At 47.2% G+C, this 18,559-nt stretch overlaps 4 protein-coding genes across 4 annotated transcripts; all 4 read right to left on the bottom strand.

Annotated features, from left to right (window-relative positions):
• Positions 1-167: 167 nt before the first annotated feature.
• On the bottom strand, positions 168-6,194 carry F4822DRAFT_391854 (uncharacterized protein). Its single transcript, XM_051457158.1, has one exon. It carries the CDS (start codon positions 5,759-5,761, stop codon positions 905-907), a length of 4,857 nt encoding a protein of 1,618 aa, XP_051318483.1. The 5' UTR covers positions 5,762-6,194; the 3' UTR covers positions 168-904.
• Positions 6,195-6,535: 341 nt separating this feature from the next.
• F4822DRAFT_391853 (something about silencing, SAS, complex subunit 4-domain-containing protein) lies at positions 6,536-8,969 on the bottom strand. The gene is made up of 2 exons (XM_051457157.1): positions 8,083-8,969; positions 6,536-7,962 (listed from the first exon to the last, which is right to left on the bottom strand). Exons 1-2 carry the CDS (start codon positions 8,795-8,797, stop codon positions 6,914-6,916), a joined length of 1,764 nt encoding a protein of 587 aa, XP_051318482.1. The 5' UTR covers positions 8,798-8,969; the 3' UTR covers positions 6,536-6,913.
• A 3,317-nt stretch (positions 8,970-12,286) lies between these two features.
• F4822DRAFT_138539 (carbohydrate-binding module family 1) lies at positions 12,287-14,270 on the bottom strand. Its single transcript, XM_051452806.1, has 4 exons — positions 13,699-14,270; positions 13,227-13,645; positions 12,704-13,163; positions 12,287-12,629 (listed from the first exon to the last, which is right to left on the bottom strand). The coding sequence occupies exons 1-4, from the start codon at positions 13,859-13,861 to the stop codon at positions 12,409-12,411; spliced, it is 1,263 nt and encodes a 420-aa protein (XP_051318481.1). The 5' UTR covers positions 13,862-14,270; the 3' UTR covers positions 12,287-12,408.
• A 410-nt stretch (positions 14,271-14,680) lies between these two features.
• On the bottom strand, positions 14,681-16,929 carry F4822DRAFT_441567 (amino acid transporter; the record flags this gene model as incomplete). Its single annotated transcript, XM_051462880.1, has 5 exons — positions 16,400-16,929; positions 16,240-16,322; positions 15,734-16,151; positions 14,964-15,662; positions 14,681-14,913 (listed from the first exon to the last, which is right to left on the bottom strand). Exons 1-5 carry the CDS (start codon positions 16,620-16,622, stop codon positions 14,681-14,683), a joined length of 1,656 nt encoding a protein of 551 aa, XP_051318480.1. The 5' UTR covers positions 16,623-16,929.
• Between the last annotated feature and the right edge of the window lie 1,630 nt (positions 16,930-18,559).

Here is an 18,559-nt window from a genome sequence, read left to right as displayed (position 1 = left end):
GGACCGGAACTTGGAAAGGAAAGGAAAATTGGATTAGATTCAAGTTCCTGTAAACTTCATCCTGAGCTTGGCTATTTTGAAGATGTTCGGGTGCTAGAGATTAGCTTGTCCCATATCACAGGATACACACAAGATACAATGCAACAATATCCTTTCCATTATCACATTTTGAAAGAGCATTGAAGACTTAAGTTATTTGCAAGTGATTAACGCCAGTTCTGAGGCTTCACTAATACTATACACAAGCGCGCCTCCCCCGATTAACCAGTCCATTGACAAACCTCCCCTATTCCGTCCCTTGCTCTCATTCTTCCTTCTCTTTCGCCCTCGCCTGCTTTCTTGTCGGCTCATGACCGAAGCCGATGCATGGGACGGGAGCAGGTGCATAACGTAACTCAACGCAGACGCAGCGCAATACTTCGTCCACTGCTAGAGCAATGCCTCAACGCAAGTAATTTGAAATCATTCGGCCTCCGCGAAAACAAAATAAAAAGGCGTGAAAGAAAATCAAAAGGAGGAAAAAACCGCAGAAGTAATGCATTTTTGGCCTGGGGGATCAATCATATCATATCCTCCGATTCCCTCCATTTCCTTTCCATTCCCCTTTCCCGAATTTTTTCCTAACGCCGTGCCATGCCATGCAAAAAGTGAAATAGAGAAAAGTGAAATTTCGAGGAGGGGAATCCTCGAAGAAATGCGCGTGTGGTATCATATAAACCATTTTTCGCGTGGATGAAGGGCACTTGTGGTATATTGTGCTGCGCCCCATCTGCCGTATACTCAAACAACAAAAATCATTCTCGACAGGTCAAAACGTGAGCGCAATGTGGGGAAAAAAGTAGAGCTGTTTTCGTCATCATAGCAAATCTCTATCTTCGTATAGTGTCCGCCTGGTCTTCATACCCTAGTTCGACGACCCTGCGGAAGGCTTTAGCTTGATCTTTAATTTGGTTGGAGCCTTTGGCGCCGTGGTGGTAGGAGAGGACGCGGGTGGTGGTGCTTGATGCTGCTTTGCCAATGGTGTGGGGTTGCTAGTCGGTGCTGCTGACGGAAGCGGCTTGCGCATATCCGGCAGGGGCTTTCTCGGCTTTCCACTGCTGCCCGAGATCGGCTGTGACGATTGAGGAGGGGGTTGAGAAGAGGCAGTGGGGGTGGCGGCCTTGTGAGACGATGAACGTGGAATATTTGAAGATGACGCAGCTGGAGCGGACTCCGAATGCTTAGTCGTGGGTGTACCTGGGTTGACAGACGGACGTGGGCTACGGCCTTTGGACTTGTCCTTGTCCTCATATTTTCGGTGTTTAGGCGTAGCCCGAATCGATGCAGCTTGAGATGTTTCGTGCTTTCTCTTGTGTATCTTGTCCCAACCCTTAAACTTCAACGTAACCAATTTCTTGGACTTCGGTTTCTTGCCAACCCTCTCTAAGTCCTTTCTAGGGATCTTTGAGGTATTGAGTTTGACAATCTTAGTCGGTCGTGGGCCGTCACTATCGGTACTTGCTCTCTTAAGCGGCCTCGAAGATTTCGCCGGTGCTAGAAGGCCATTCCCATTGGGTTTGGAAGTTCCTGCCTTAGATTCGGGTTGCTGCTGAAGTTCAATAGTAGGTCTCACAAGCGGCTGCACAGCGATGCTATCTCTCTGAGGTGTAGCTGCTTTAGGAACCTTGGGCTTTTCTTGAGAAGCTGAGGGCGTACCTGCTCGGGACGTCGAATTGGTGGCGGCTGACTGTTTCGCCTGCTTTAGGATGGGCTTTTCTTTAACCTCCTGTGGGACTGGAAGTTTGATAGAAGGAAGAGCTGATCTTTCTTTCGGTGGCTTCTCCTTTGGTTTCTCCTTGGCTTTCTCCTTTGGTGCAGACATCTGTTTCAGGGATGGCAGAGTCGTTTTAGGTGTTGGCTTAGGTGTATTGTTAGTCTCTGTGGTCTTTGGTTGTGTAGGAACGACAATCGGTAATGGAGGAGCTTGAGTGGCTAAAGGTGTTGCGGCCTTCGAGCTGGTGCTCATATTGCGGTTTAGATTTAGAGTAATCTTTCGTGTAGGCTCCTGTTTAACCGGCAGTGGTGGTGGTTGTACAGCATAAGGCTTGCGTGGTTTCGTCCTGTAGTGTCGTTTGAATGTTATAAGACATTTATGTCGACCCTTCTCACCACGCTCGACGGTCCAGTACGTGGGATATTTAAAGTTCACTATTAGTGAATGGTCTTCGTCGACTAGAATTGAGCAAAGTTCGAGGACATTGATCCGCTCGGACACAGTCAAGACGGGCGAGTTCATAGCGCTCCAAAGAGCCTCGTGCAAATCTTCGTCATCTGTAGTCTTCTCTTTTAGCGCCGCGAGGGCTGCAGGGAGGCTGTTTTTGCGCGCTTTTGCCTTCTTCCTCTCCTCGAGAACCGTGTCATCCTTTTCAACGATAAGTTCGTCACCATTTGACTCTGCTGGTGCCTGTTTCTCTGGTTCTTCGTCCTCTCCGATGGCCATGCTGGCAAAGCCACGACATAGCGCTTTAAATAGTTTGTCTCGGACAAATGGTGAAGAGTCCGTACTGGCTAGAATGAAGTAAAAACGTAGGAATTTCGGGTTTGTTAGCATTCCTAGTTCTACCAAGCACTCGCAAGCCTTTATACGGACAAGATCGTAAGTCCTATCTTGTAGGTATTGAATGAACATAATGGGATCATTCGGTATAACTTTAGCCTTCATGAGACGGCAGAAGGCATCAAGTGCTGCTATGGTGAAGCAGTTCTGGAATGAAGGAGAGTACTCATCCATTCTACGGTATCGCTCGATCTCCTCAATTGCCATATCGCGAAACTCCTCGGGTTCCATGTCGACGGCTTCGGCCATCACTTCGTCTTCGTCAGCGTCCCCAAAGTTAAAAGAGATGGACTTTTGCTGCTTGACTTTCTTTTCGTCCGGGATTTGGGATAAAGCTAGAGCTTTGATCAACTCGCAAATATAAGGTTGGTCCGAGTATATGTTATCTGTGTTGTCATTGCTCTGCAGTTGCTCAAGAATGAACACGCGCCCCTCCTTGGGACATCTGCCGTCTTCACCACGGACGCGAGCTACAGCCATTGGGATACTGCGCTGAAGAAAATATTGACGCTTATCCGAGAAGTCATTCGGGAGGGGTGAGTAAGTCCCCGGTTGACAGAAGAAGTATTTGAATATCTTGAGTAAGTGTCGGAGTCCGATCCATTCCACTGGGTCTTTCACCGCATGGTTAGGAAGTTCGTCGGCAGCCAAGAGGCGAATACCATAATAGTAATTTGTATCCAACACGGTACGGGTGAGTATAGTCGAAACGAGAGGGTGAGGGCCTGACTTGACGAAATTTCGTCGGAGGAACAGCATTGTATCTTGCTGCGCAACCACATCCCTATCTTGCTGTAGTTGCGACGCGTACATATATGCTGGAAGATTCGTCTGCATATCGCAGATCCACTCAAAGTCGGCATCCATGCGAACCCATTCGAATGACTCTAGGTCCATAGCCTTTTCAGTCTCTTCATCCCAATCTCGGAAATCCCATTCTTCGATCTCTTCGGGCTGCTGCATGACATCTCCCAAAAAGTAGAGAAGCCTGTGATTGTCGGTATCACCTCTTGCTAGTGCCCTCTCACGATTGCGGCGAGTCTTCTTAAGTCGCTTATACTTCGTGTTATAGGGTATTTCAAATTTGACATGATGCGCATTCTCCTCACGAATCTCTACTATATGCTCGTAAGGTGTGCCATCAGCCTCGTGAATTCGGATCGTCATCGGTCCCGTAAATGCTTGTTGTAACTCGCTAGCGTAGACTGCGTGGTTTTCTTCCAGCACGTCTCTCCAAAATTCGTATTTGTCGAGAGGCCTAGTCCGATCGACGTTATCTTGGACCTGACGAATCGTCATTTCCACACACAAGCGTTTCCGATTGAAACGTTGATGGACGTCAAAATATGGACATCCCGATGCAGTCACCCACTGGTTCCAGAAGGGCTCTAACTTTGTTCCTCCAGCCTTTTCACAAGCCCGACGGAAAGCGTCCGATCCAAGGACCTCATCAGCAGCTTGGCCAGAGGTATTGGCTTTGCTAACCATTCGGGATATGATTTTGGAAATTCCGGTAGAGCTAGAGGATTTAGATAGCCGGCGATCGAGGATGAATAACACCACCGGCGCCTTGAGATTCATGTATTCGACTTCAAAGCTGCCTAAGTGAAGATGTTCGCCAAGATCTTGCAAGGATGGACGCTTTGCATCAAGCTGGACGATTTTATCTGCCATTTCTTTCATTCGGAATCGGTACTCGTTGTTGCCGCATAATGCCTTCATGAAATGGTCGGTGAGGAACCATGCGATCCCGACGACAAGCCAAATATCTCCCTTCGTGTTGGGGACTATGTTGACTCCGAACCACTGACTCGCTAGTGAGTATATGAGGGTTCGCATGATTTCGATTTCGGTGTCGACAATTTCTTCGGGATGGAGAAGTCTATTGCTGCAGAGAGAGAACGCGCATAGTGGTACGGTATCCTCAACCATGTCGTCAATGAAGCAAACCTTGTAGCTCTCAAAGGGATAGCGGCCAAAGGTCAGGCAGAAATGGTCTATCGCTGTAGCGAGAGTGCAGCAGGTGTTTCGGACTTCGTCGGCGCGACCTGGCAGACAATACCCGTGTACTTTAACCGCGAATACACCGAGTTTCATATCATCTTCCTCAGTGCGAAATTCTGACCAGAGGTCGACATGTTCGAAAGGACCCACGGCGAACCCAATATGCTTAGCGGCCTTATTACGATCAACCTCGAATGTCATCGTCTTTTTCGTCTCGTCTTCTTTGTGGATCACTTCGCCCGTGAGATTTCCTGAGCATACTACTGTCATATCCAACATTTTATCTTCTTCCGCGAGCGGTACATCTTTTGGCCTAAGCTCCTCGTCGTTATGTTTCCTCTTATGGATTCCATTAACACCATTGGAGCCCTTAGATTGCTGCTGCTGCGCGGGGGTCGGTTGACGGAAGACATCACCGAGAGTTCGGGGGAGAGTGATAGAAATTCGCCAAGAATTTCGAGAACCGGGATCGTCGATACACGGAAAGATAGCGGATGCCGTTCCAGGCTCGATAGAATGGCGTGTGTAGACATGAGGGTATCTAGTATCGGCTTCGTCAACGCCAACAAACTGGAAGCCATCGTTGACGTTCCTAAGCTTGAAAGGTATGCGGATTCTGTAGCCACCTATGGTGCCGTCGGGATGTAAAAGAATATCTTGTTGATCAGATTTTTGGGAATTCCGATTCTTTTGTAGTACTTCGTCTTTGCTAGGAAGCTTGACCTTTATCGATCCGTTAAGTGGCGTACAGCATTTGAGATCGTGATCCAGCGCCGAGACTTCCTTACGTCGATGGTGCAGCAACGGCTCCATGCGGTGTTTCCTAATCCCCCATTGAGGTGCCGACCATTCGTAGTGTTTAGGAGTTTGTATCCATTCGCAAGGATCTTGGTAAGTCGCCTGGACTTCGCAGTTACTAACGGTGATTTGTGCCACGTCAATTTCGCATTGACGGGCATCGATGTAGACCTCGGAGACATCGGCAGTGGGCACAATTAAGATATCGGACCGACCGTGAACGCGCTTCTGGGCGAAATCGATTTCGATATCGACGTTCTGATTAAATACAACGTAGGGACGAGGAGGGGTATCGTCAATGGGGTCCTCGAGCGCAGGAGGTTCGTCAACAATGGCGACCTCTGGCTCTACGGTGCCCGGCATCTTGGGCGTCTGCGAAGCCGCTGTGCTTTCAAGTGGTCGTAATCATCGGTGAACCGTGCGTAAACAATATATCTTTATGCGAAGGTGGTGCGCGAAGTATGGTCTTGGGTAGAAAACAACCTGCGCAAGGTGACTCGGCGGTAGAAGGATGTTGAAAGGCGTCGGAAGATTTGCGGTGGAAAATAATGGTAGTGGAATAAAAGATAGCCTCGCACGCGGGTGAAAGAGCGCGCAACCAACGAATACGCAACGCCAATACGCGTAGAAATAAGACTGGCGGATTATTATTATGGAAAAAGAGAGGTCCCTAGCTCTATTGAGAGAGCAAAGAACCAAAAACTATGGAGACGGGAATTATTTATCGAAATATGTATTAAGTGACGATCAACGACGACAGCTTTGCGCGCCGTCTCACAGTTGAGCTGTAGAAATGATGTACTTAGCTAGGAGCCCTGGAGGTGTTGGTACTTGATTGAGAAATCTGGGGCTGCTAAAACTTGAGATGTTATGTGGTCTGTGCGTTCAGGTCTATGCAAGAAAGTGGAGCAATCTTATACTTATATAAGCGAGCTACTCGATGGTACGTACCTAAGAAGTTCGAACGAATATTCTCACCTAAAATAGATTAGTGGCGTACAAGAAGGTACCGAGCCGATGGTAAATCCCCACTCCACTCCAAGCCACTATGCAGCCAGGCTATGATAAAAGGCAAATTGTAAATTACAGTACTCATCAGTCACAAGAAGGCCTCGGATTTTACTATTTTTGTTGAATTTCGCTTTGACTACCTATGTGTATAAAGGTGAGTCACTCATATACATCATTCAACGCTATTTATTTCGTCTTATTTAAAGATTAGACGCGATGTAGCTACATACATTTGGCGTGTAATAGTGCGCATAGCATAGCAGTGTAAAGTACACTCCAATCTGTGCGGACAGACCCTCCAGCAGCATACCGAGACATGCGCCTGTTCAAGTCCGCCACATATGTAGCTACGCATGCATGTATGAATCCAGTGACATATATACTGTGTTCACATCGATTCTGTATTAATAATTTGGATGCGCCGCCAATCCGCACCCACGCCGGACAAATGTCCATGTCTTAAAAGCAAAGACAATTAATAGTCTTCAACCCAAATGTGTCAATTCAATGTTGTCGTTGTCGCCTCTCCCTTCTCTTTTGCCTCTCGTGAGCCTTAAGGGTCTCCATGTCTCGGTATTCCTCAGGTAACTCGAAGTCGGACTCCGGCATATCTGGGATATGATGACCCCAGGCCACGACGGTCCTACCTCTTCGTCGACCTTTGCTCAAAGCTGCGTCGCGTTGGTGTTTCTTTGCAAAAAATGAAGTGAATTCTTTCTCCACGAGTGGTTCTTGGTGTTTTGGAGGGGGTTCGCCGCGAGATTTCTTCGAGGCCGTCGCCGTGTATTTCGCCCGCGCCATTGCCTCATCAAGAAGTTGTTTTGCAGATGGATCGACATCACTGTAATCCGGTGGGTCGCCGTCGCTGACATCGCCTTCATCATCCGCGCCAGCATCAATCATCTCTACGTCCCCATCTGAGCCCTCTTCTTCGCTCAATTGTTCGTCCTCCTCCTCTTCGCTTGACTTGTCTTCGCTTTCCTCTGCTTCTTCTGCTGCGGCGCGTTCTTTCATAAGTTTTCGCCTCTTTTCTTCTTGGGTCCACATCCTGAACTTAGCAAGGATCGCCTGGCAGCCCTTGATGAAGTGATCTCGAGCAGGTTCAAATGTTTTCTTGCGGCTTTCCGTGACACCGCTAACACCCATTATTCTTAGCCAGTCATGGCCTTGTAGCTCGTTGAGCAATCGAATAATTTGATCCTTCTCATGTTGTGCGCGACCTTTCTCCGTATTTCGTATATTCTTCTCTAGCCTTTCGGCTTTCTTATGTGCAGCTTCAAAATAGGCATCTGTAAGAGGATCCTCGAATTTTTTGCCATTGTATTTCGGTTCGAGGAAATTAAAATCAATTCGTTGTGAATCGTGTAAGTCGAGGAAGAGATTATCGCCGTATGTTCGCACTGTGTGGCAGTGGGGCGAATGGGTAGAGTCTAGCGCTGTTCGTGGAGGGGAGATCGGAGGATGCGATTGATGGGGATGGAGTTTAGTAGTGGTATTATTACGGAGGGGATTCGTATCGACAAATACGATAGGGGTATCAAGATTAAGAATATCTAAATTGAAAGGATTTATCGTTAGCGATTGAATACAATGAGAAAAGATGGCAGGATGATTGAAAATGCGAAATGGTTGGTAACACGGGAATTACAATCAATTATAAATTTATAACATACGTTGTTCTTTAGGATCATTGCCGATTACTTCGTCATAATCGGGAAAATATGCCGAAAGCTCACTCTTGAATCGAGTCGCCTCCTGTGACCGCAACTTGCGACCGGGCCGTTCTGCTGCTGCCGAACTCGTATCCGCTGCATTTGGTTGTAATCTGTCCAATTCATGTTTAATTCCATTGATCGCCTTTTCCTTGTGTTTTTTAAGAACTGGTTCTGCTACTGTCGCCGTCTTGTTGGATTGCAGTTGCTGTCGCGCAGGAGCAGCAGAGGGTAAAGTGTTGGTTGATGCGACGATCGATTCGTTCGTAGGGGGTTGTTGAGATTGCGTCTGCGGTTGCGGTTGCGGTTGCGAATGAGGTTGAGGCTGTGTCTTTACGGTAATTGATTTAGGAGGGCTAGTAGGAGGAATGGGTCTGGCTAGAATCTCGACCGTAATTCTTGCCCTTTTATTCTTAGGAGTGTCGTAGTTATTCGCAATAGGATCGAGAGGACGTTTCATTCGAGGCGGACTGGATTGTTGTAAGATATTTTGGGAATTTCGCGTCCTGATTTGCGTCGCGATAACATGAGCGTGCTTAGCAGCCAGATTATTAACGTCAAGACTTGTTGCAGGGGAAGTTGAATTGATGTTTGGTTGCTGATGCTGGTGGGCGCGTCGCTGGTAGTGGTTTTGGGAGCGCTGAAGCGCTTCAACTCGTCGCGTAGAAGTGGCCATCAGTCGAGGTAGAGGCAGAGGTGGTGGGAATTGACATGACGATCGCTGGTGGCACAAAACAAAAAATTGATATGGTAATTTACCAAATGCGCATTGATACCTTGTCGGTAGGATTCTTCTTCAGATTTTTTTTTAAATCTTACCAAACCAACTTGGAACCTTGGAAACTTTTCTAGGCGTCGCTGTCATCAATTGATTGATTGAATTGTAGGTGGTCGCTGGAGCACGTAGTAGACATTTGCAGGTGCAGTTGCACGCGAAAGTCCCCTAATAGTGTACCCCCAAGTACCCTAAGGCATCCCCCTTATTATAGGGGTTTTAGGTGGTGTTTTGGCGTTAGACTTTCCCAAAAGATTGTTTAACGCTGTCTTAGTTCCCCTAACCACAAAGTACTTCAGGGTCCATGAGTCATTGTTCCATAGTTTGCACTGTGCCGTTAGCTTAGGTAATTGCAACCAAATTACCTAAGATACCTCACATAATAAGCTCCTTTTAGATTTGCATTTGAAGTTTACAATGCTGATCTTTTTCCTTATGCCTATACATTATTATCGCACATTTATAGAGGTGATGTCATATTAGTCCAAGTATCTAACAACCCAATGACTTCTTTTTAATGTAAGGGATACATATGTAATTCTACATAAGCCACTTGCTTTTGGTTGTTTCGTCAAAGAAAAACACTTGACATTACTAATACTTCTTGTCGAAAAGCATGAGTACTCTTTCACGCAGCAGGTACACAACTCTCTATCTTAAGAAAGTGGAAGCCAGAATTATACTTTCAGGAGGCATAAATAAAAGGGGTAACTGTTGATTATAACCAGTAAAATAACTAAATTTCTTAGATTCTAACTATAAGGCTTTCTTATATCTATTCCAACCTTCTTAATATATCTTACTAAGTCCAGTTATTCTTTTCAACGCCACTGATGCTAGACCTTATAGGGCCTCAGCATACCAATGCCGTTTAACCGGTATTAGAACAATTACGTCATTCTAAACAAAGCTATAGGCCGGACGAGGCATCCAAGTCGAATTAAATTCTCCTTACATTGTATATACCTACTCGAACCCAACTCATAAATACTACCTTAGATAACCTATGACAAGATAATTCCCGATTGCAATACTTTAACCCCAAGAATCACCTATAGCATCATGTCCACGTTATATCATAAACCTTCTTAATTCCCATTCGCAGTTCTTTTAAGTGGCAACATGATCGAAACTGAGCCTACTAACTATACGCCGCTAACAGCTTCGCCTACACGCAAACGATCGCCATCTCCAACCCTATCGCCTTCGCGGGGCCCGCAACATCCCGCCCCAGGACCGGGGTCACTCCCGCTAACCCCACCGTCCTCTCCCGGTCCGCCCAAGGAATCTAAAGCTTCTTCCGACACTATTACGTCCCATCAGACCCACGAAGAATATCTAGATTCTCTGAAACCTCCGTCCGACGAAGAGTTCCAAAGATTAGCGAAGTTGCAGGAACAGCGCGAAAAGGAACGCAAACATCGCACCCAAGAATTGCGCCGCCGGAGCGTGGCTCTCGCTCACAAGAGCATGGAAGCAAAGGAGGATTTCGTAGAAGCGAAGGCTGCTGCTGAGGATGAACAACTAGGAAGCCGGCATTCTATCATAGGGCTTATTAAGTCACAATCCAGACCCAATAATAAAGATGCGACAGGGGAGGATGCTGCGGAAGATTCCCTCAGATGTAAAGCGGCAACCCTAATACAACGGACTTACCGTGGATACCGTGTCCGAAGAGAGATGCAAGGATTAGGCTTAAACGCAAGTACAAGATGGACACATGCGATCAGGGATGCGCAATGGAAAGACCTAAACACACCACGAGCGCGACAGGCTAGTACATTTAGCATGGAGGATATAGATGCGCGGAGCCAAAGGAGACCAAGCAGCAGTCGATCCGCAGCGCGCCGGAATTGGATGAAGGCCGCAACAATAGCCCGACGCGCTGGTGGAGACGAAGACTCCGATCATTCGGATAGTAGTTCGTTATCGTCGTCGTCATCGCTCGACGAGCAAACCTTACAGAACATGAGCGCAGAACAGAGGGCAAAGGCAAAGAGGAAAAAGATGAAGGCGCAAGCGAAAAGAAGAAAACATGCAAGAATGATGGGGCTACAATACTTTCTCGAGATGTGTGATTTGAAACATCGCTATGGATCGAATTTAAGGGTGTACCATGAAGAATGGAAGAAATCCGATACTAACGAAAACTTCTTTTACTGGCTGGACTACGGAGAGGGCAAGCAAATAGATTTGTCAACTTGTCCCAGGGAACGGCTAGATCGCGAACGAGTCCGGTATCTCAGCCGGGAGGAGAGGCAATATTATCTAGTAAAAGTCGACTCGGAAGGTCGTCTAGTCTGGGCGAAGAATAGTATGCGGATCGATACTACGGAAAATTGGAAGGACAGCATCCATGGTGTCGTACCGGCCGACGATCCCACACCGGCATTCGCTCCCGATGTCGAGACACATATACAAGCCAAAGCTAGCGTGAGCTCGCCTCCACGACCACACAACCACTCAGGTTCGGATTTATCCTCGATATCCTCACGGGAGTCGGAGTTAGAAGCTGCGATGGCGGCGAAGTATGCGAACCCCAACCTCGATGATGCAAAGGGTGTTAAGAAGATCCGACATGTATCAGCCGCCACCATCTTTAACAAACTCCTCCGAAAGACTGTTCGCAAGAATACATGGATCTTCGTCGCCGACACATCGTTCCGTCTATATGTCGGCATCAAGAATAGCGGCGCATTCCAACACAGTTCATTTTTACAAGGATCACGAATCTCCGCTGCTGGTTTGATTAAGATCAAAAACGGTCGTTTATCGAGTCTATCCCCACTATCAGGCCACTACCGCCCACCAGCATCCAACTTTCGTGCCTTCGTGCATAGTTTAGAGGACGAAGGTGTCGATATGTCGCATGTCAGTATTAGCAAGAGCTATGCAGTCCTAGTCGGACTAGAAGCATACGTCAAGACGAAGAAGAAAAGTAAGGACGTGGTGCAGAAGATCACGCATCAGAAACAGAAACTATTAGATCCCGAAGAAGCTCGGAAGGTAGAAGAGGCAAAATTAGATACTAGCCAGAGCGCAGCTAAGGAGCGTAGGTTTTTAGAGAAGGAGAAGCAGAAAGAAGAAGTTCGCCGCACGGAGAATAAGGCGACTTTTAAATTCATGCGCAGGTTGGGGTTTCGGCCCAGAGTACCGAATGGACAGAAGGATGGTGATCCGGTAAATGGTTCTGGGGCTCATTAATGATGGAATGAATGGATAGCATTGGTTTGGTTGCGCTTAAGGGTCTTTCGGTCGCGAGAGTTGGCGGTTGGCGGTCGGCGTTCACCTAATGATATCCCTTGGGCTTCTAGAGGTGGTACTTACGTATGGATCCGGAGTATACAATAGCGTTCAGTAACTAGACCTACATTATAACGATCACATTTAAAATTGCAAGCCCTCTCGACCTTGGGATTGACTTGCTATTGCATATACTGCTATCAGGTATATTACAATAATCGCCCAATAGGTGGAATTTATCTTATGCTACCTAGGTATTTACAGGACTATCATGACTTCTTACCCGCCGATTTGATAGCAGAAACATGATTCGTAACCAGGCACGTCCACTCCGAGGAGCCGGTGTAGATAGTAAACCCATCATTGTGTGTTTGACCCGTGCTAAGCGTAGTTCCAAGTTGCCAGAACAAGTCCGCAGCCAGACCCTTAGTAGAGAGCGACGTGTTCTGCCATTTGCCTTCGATACCACAGTGGTCCGTTGAGGATCCATCTAAATATCTTCATTAGCTTCACGACATCTTTTCGCATAACTTTCAAGTTCAAGGGACGGGATTAAGTACTCACATTCTTCAAACAAACACGGCTTTCCCGCCGCAGCACAAGCCTTTCCATGGGCCTCAATCCAACCATTCCCCCAATCATACTCAGTACCCCAAGTACTAGGGTACAAATGGAAAGTTCCAAAATCCAGAGTCTCAATCTTCAGATTCGCCGCGAAATCCAAGCCCTCACCAAACTGGTACGGATAGCTTCCATCTCCAGCGAGTCCGAATCCCTCATCTCCCAAAGTGACCATATGATCCGGATCCAGGCTCTTAACGTATTCAGACGTCGTCTTAGCCCAGTTAGTCAGCACGCTGGTCTCGCAGCCGTTGCAGCGCGGCTCATTGGCGAGTTCCCATGCAAACACGGCGCTCGAGTTGGCGTAGCGAGATACGACGGCTTTGATGTACGCTTTGTATTGCGTCTGCGCGGCGGTGTTGGTGTACCATGTCTTTGCGCTGCCGCCGAAGGCCGTTACGTACTGTAGATCGGAGGTTCGAGGTTAGTGGATGGGGTTCGGAACGATCCGAAATTGAGAACTCACAGCAGCTATACCACCGTAATCACCCCAGTTATTCACGAAGTTGATGATTAACTTAATACCTCGCTTCTCCGCTGCTGAGACCACGTAGTCTAGGCGCTGCAGACCATTCGCGCCGGTATTGATAGTCGAGCCGCGGGCGGATAGGTATTGAAAGTACACCGTGCCGGACCCGGGTTGAGAAGTGACGTCGTTGAAACCCCAGACACGCAGGATCTTGTGGCCGGCCTTGACCAACTCGTCTAGCGTCTTATCCACGTCCGCATTGTTCGTTAGGAAGCTGATCCAGTAGCTGTTGGTACCTGCGTAGTACTTGGTCTCCCCGTCGATATTGAATAGTAGACCGTCTGTCTTCGCGAAGCCGGTAGCCTTGGGGGACACGGCGGTTTTGGAGCTAGTTGCGACGGCGCTTGATTCGGGGACTGGTTTTTGTTAGCATTCTGTGTTTTTTACTGCGTCTTTGTCGCATACGTACTGGGAACGCATTGCGAGTACCACTGGTTTGTAGGTTGGCAGCTAGAGCCCGAAGGGCAAGCCGACTCTCCCGTGAAACCTTGGCCGCCACATTGTGCCCATAATTGTACTTCGGCCGAGACAGCGCCGGCGAGGGAGAGGAGTCCTGCACCGAGATACTTCATTTTGATTGTTGATGGACGGGTTCCAGGTTAGCTCCTTCACACGGAGAACTTACTATGAAGACCTTGGGTACTACTTATAACCAAATATTTTAGATACGTAATCGACTAGACCTAGATATTTATATAATGGCTGTAGCCCGTCTGGCCGATGTTTGGCTGTCCCACCATCGCGGGTGAAGTCTAGGTTGGTAGCTCCTCGGTCAAGGCGGATCATAGTGCTCCATCCATACATTTGGAGAAAGGCTGTTTTGATTTTATCGATTATATAGTTATAGTCCTCCAATCATCTTGGTGCCCTGGAAGTAGGATCGCCTCTACGGATGCAATGCAACGAGAGATCGAGGAGCCCCCGGTATCACCCTGTGGATTCCCCACACGGTAAAGTGAGGAACGGAATTATAAAAAGCCAGGCACATAGCGGGTAGTACTTCGGTACGGTCTAGACTTCTAGGGGCTAATAATGTGAGATGTACTGCGGAGCAAGTGGTGCCAGTCCCTCACGCATTGAAGAGGCTCACGGGAGCTCACCCGATTCGGAAGGGATGAAGTCGGCGCAACGCTCTCCGAAATTTCTAATTTGAGCATAAATTCCAACCCTGTTTTGTAGGCCTGTTCTATTTGTAGAAGTAAATATTTGTTGGCGATGGTTTGTTATTTAAATGTCTGAATTCAATTGATATGTGGCATCCCTCTATATCATAGGATATATATCTGAAAATTGACCGCTGGACGATACCATGGTAAAGTATTGCTTGAGCGGCAACATGTTTGAGATAGATATCGAGCTTCGTTCTGACGTTGATTGCGTCCACCAGAGTCCTATTGCGCTGCTGTCGGGCTATTTCCGTTATTGGTAGACGTAGGCACCTTCTCGATGATCCCAGTGCTGTTTAATGGAGCTGAATCATCGTGGATGTATAGCTTCATCACCTTCGGTCCTGGATAATGGCGTGTCGCATGCACAACCCACCAGAATGCCGAAATGGTAAGAGTGCCAACAAGAATTACGCTGTTATAGTTCATAGCTTCAGCAGTCGTTGGTATCTCATATGCTACACAATTAAGTCAGTGTAAGTTATATGGGAATTGTGGGTTAGCTTACGGAAGCAGAAGAATACGTCGAACATTGTTATGAGCAACACCGCCACGAGGTTGATGGTATAGCCAAACTTCCCCATATGGAAAGGCCCTGGAGGAAAATACTTTCGACCAGTTATCATGTTTGCGGTGAACGGAATCGCATATGATACTGTCGTCAAAACGATGAAAGATCCCGTAAGAGCCAGGAACGCGGATGAGCTTCCAAGCGGGATTGCCCCGAGACCCGTAGCAATAACCGAGACGAACAAAGTCGCATAAATGGGACAGCTTAGCCCCTCATGAACTCGACCGAAAACACCAGAGAATGGCACGGCGTTATCCCTAGCCAATGCCCAATAAGTGCGCGAGTTGGTCAAGACGGTTCCTACGCAGCAGCACATACTGCTAATAAACAATATAAACAAGAGGCCGAACGTTGCGCCTGGACTTCCTGTTGCTTGTTGGTAGATGACGGCGAGTGGGTACGTATTAATGCCGCCTTGAAGTGCTGAGAGGTCTGTAATAGCATAGCTTAGCGCGATAGCAAAAACGAATGCATACAGGAACCCCAGCCCTAGTTGAAACCCGATAGCTTTCGGAAGATCTCTCCTCGGGTTTGGTAACTCCTCCGCTATGTGAGTTATGGCATCAGGAGTACCAATCGTGAAAGCGCCGTTTAGCACGCCCAGGATGAACGCAACACCCCCTTGCCATCCCGTCACTATATCGTCTTAGTCAACGAGTCGGGTCATTTTATGGAGACATGGTTAGACGGTCTTTGGGGATACTGACAATTATTTTCGTCAAATGAGCCCCATACAAAGTGATTGGAAGCGTGGGCATTCGGCTGCATCGCCGATATCACAATGATAGTTATTATGCCGCCGACAACAACGAAGAACATGCCACAATTCTGTGTATACGGAACGAGTTTGTTGGCAAATATCACAAAGATCGTCGAAATCCACAGGACACCAACGTACGTGACGTAAACGTGCCATGCATCCGGAACATAGGTGTCTTGGTGATAGGTTGCATATAACTGAACAAGGATATTGGCCGTGATCTGGACTAGAGCCGCCAAATCAAACATCCAGCCGTAGAAGTTGATCCATCCGGTAAAGAAGCCGACAGTTCGTCCCCAGTTCGGACCAGCTGCGATGGTTGCCCAATGGTAAACGCCACCGGCGGTGGGAACCGATGAAGCAAGCTGAAGGTATGTTAAAAATTGTCTGAGTTTTCGGAACGACCCGAAAATCTGGAATAATAAATAAGGAAAAATGAAAAAGTTCACATACTTCAGCCAAGCTCAGGCCTATGAAGGAATACCAAAACACTGCGACGATGAGACCGAAAATGAGGCCTGGTGGCCCTCCATTGACTGCAGGTAATTAAACATAAGTTAATTCGATGTTGTGACATGATATGATGGTTCCCCGGGAATATGGTGTTGCTTACGAATCGAAACTGATATTGACGAGCCTAGAGCTGCCCAGGCATTATCCACTGTAAGAGCAATGCCGACAATTCCTAGAAGACCATATTGGCGTTTCAGTTGATCTCGATAGCCAGCAGCATTGACTTGGACACCTCGGTCGACGGCGGCAACAGTATCATCGTCTAAACCTCCAAGCTCTGGTTTCTTCTCATCCAAGGCGGGTGTATTCTCCGATATGCTCATTTTGGCGATCGGAACGGTCCGAAAAGGTTCAGCGAAGGTGGGTGTAAGCGTAAATGGCTTGTTGCAGTATCGGATAGGCTCCGAAGACAGATTCTTACTCTTCGTCGTACATCAAGTACTCGGTATGACAGAAACATACAAAATAAAAAGCAAGAAAATAATGAGGGGGTTCACTTGAAATCAGATAAGCAGCATTGAAGTGTCGCATTGCAGACACATGCAAGTGATAGGTTGCATGTGTAAGATTCCATGGGGAAGCATTGGCACGCTCGTTCTTCTAAACCCGTCAGCCAGGTTGTGATTGAATTGTTGATCCCGGTTCAAGATATGAATCGAGAGAGATAAGTAAGATAAGGCGGTCCCTCATCCGCGACGCCCTACCGGAGGATATAACCCGATCGGATGAGATCGTCATAGCTAAGCTGTGTGCTTTATGATCAACCTAGCCGTCCTTTAGAAGGTGTTTCTCGATACGTAGACTTCTGTATATCGCAACATATCTCCTTTGATCGCGGGTTGTAGTTGGAGTAGCCAAGATAGGCGACGTAGAGGTACATATCAGATGGAGACGCAGAGTTGCTCCGCTGTAACATTTGCCAGGGTCTCTTCGGCTTTAATGGGGGGATAGGAAACTATTACAAGGGGGGAACCCGCTGTTAATTAGCACATATCAAGAAATATTGGTAAAGACTGTTTGTAAAAGACCCAAAGTAGATAAGAGAAAGGCGCACTAGAAAGACAACTAATAGATATGAATGGTCAATATCATCCCGTCGCCCGTTTGATGGTTGTTAAGATGAGATTCCAGGGCAAGAGGCGAAATTAAATAAATAAAATGCATATATCGGAGCAACTTGATAGATGAATAATTAAAAATCAACTTCGTATACACGCATGTTATGCAACAACTAGAAGTTGAAAGAATGCCCCTTTTCTCATGGTAAGCTTCCAAGTTTGTTCGGATCAATCTTAAAGAGCCATATAGGGGGAAAATATTTTGCTGTAATTTGCCTTAGTCATTTCAGGTTCTTGAATTTGACGCGCAATGTTGATTTCACCTCTAGTGTCCGACTCGCGTATTGACGATGGTGTGGAACTGAGAATGCCTCTTAGTCGACGCGTTGATACATATGTATATGTGTAAATAATAGGGGAGAAATTGAGGGTTCGAATCTGAGAGGAACATTCAATTTTGGCGTCTTTTTCTATTGAAGAAAAATGGAATAATCAATCATAAAAAATGGCAAAAAAAGCTCGGCAGGACAGGAGTCCATCTGTAGATCACCCCCGAAGGGAGTCTTAGACGAACTCCTGTAGCAGTTGAAGCCTACGAAAAGTCCACATACAGGAAGACATAGCGACAGGGTTTTTACTGAGGGGGGCGGCCATCTCACCACTAGACCACAGGGCATTGCCTGTGACCTACGGGAGATGGTCAAAAGCCTACATTATATTATGCTATTTAAACCTAGGGCGGGTGATTGGGTATTGCTTGCTGGGCTACTATTGCGTCGTTGCTGTACGAACACTGGTTCTCCTGAGGCATCAACTATTTAGTACAAGGTTGCTAAGGAACCCGAAGCACCTACTTAGGAGCTAGCACGCGGTTGGGGACCTCAACCTGCTTGACAATATGCATGGGCACACGTCTTCCGTACAGCATCGTCTACCATTAATATATATACCTCTCATTCGTAGACTAGCGGCGGCGTGGTTTTTCGAAGCTGAAAGTAGCGAGTTCGAATGAGAACATCTGTTTTCAAATTTGAATTAGGAGATGAAACCAAAGGCAACCCTCCCGGCTAACATGCAAATTTCTAGAGTGGCGTTAGCTATCGATCTACAAAACCATCATACATGAGTTACTTACTTCGATTCCAATTACGTAGGTAGAGTATCCATATCCCGTCATCGGTGAGTTCCCTTTGATCATTCAC

This window comes from Hypoxylon trugodes (assembly GCF_022578975.1).
Source record: "Hypoxylon trugodes strain CBS 135444 unplaced genomic scaffold F4822scaffold_2, whole genome shotgun sequence".
Taxonomy (NCBI): domain Eukaryota; kingdom Fungi; phylum Ascomycota; class Sordariomycetes; order Xylariales; family Hypoxylaceae; genus Hypoxylon; species Hypoxylon trugodes.
This window is presented reverse-complemented; position numbering and strand designations above follow the sequence as displayed.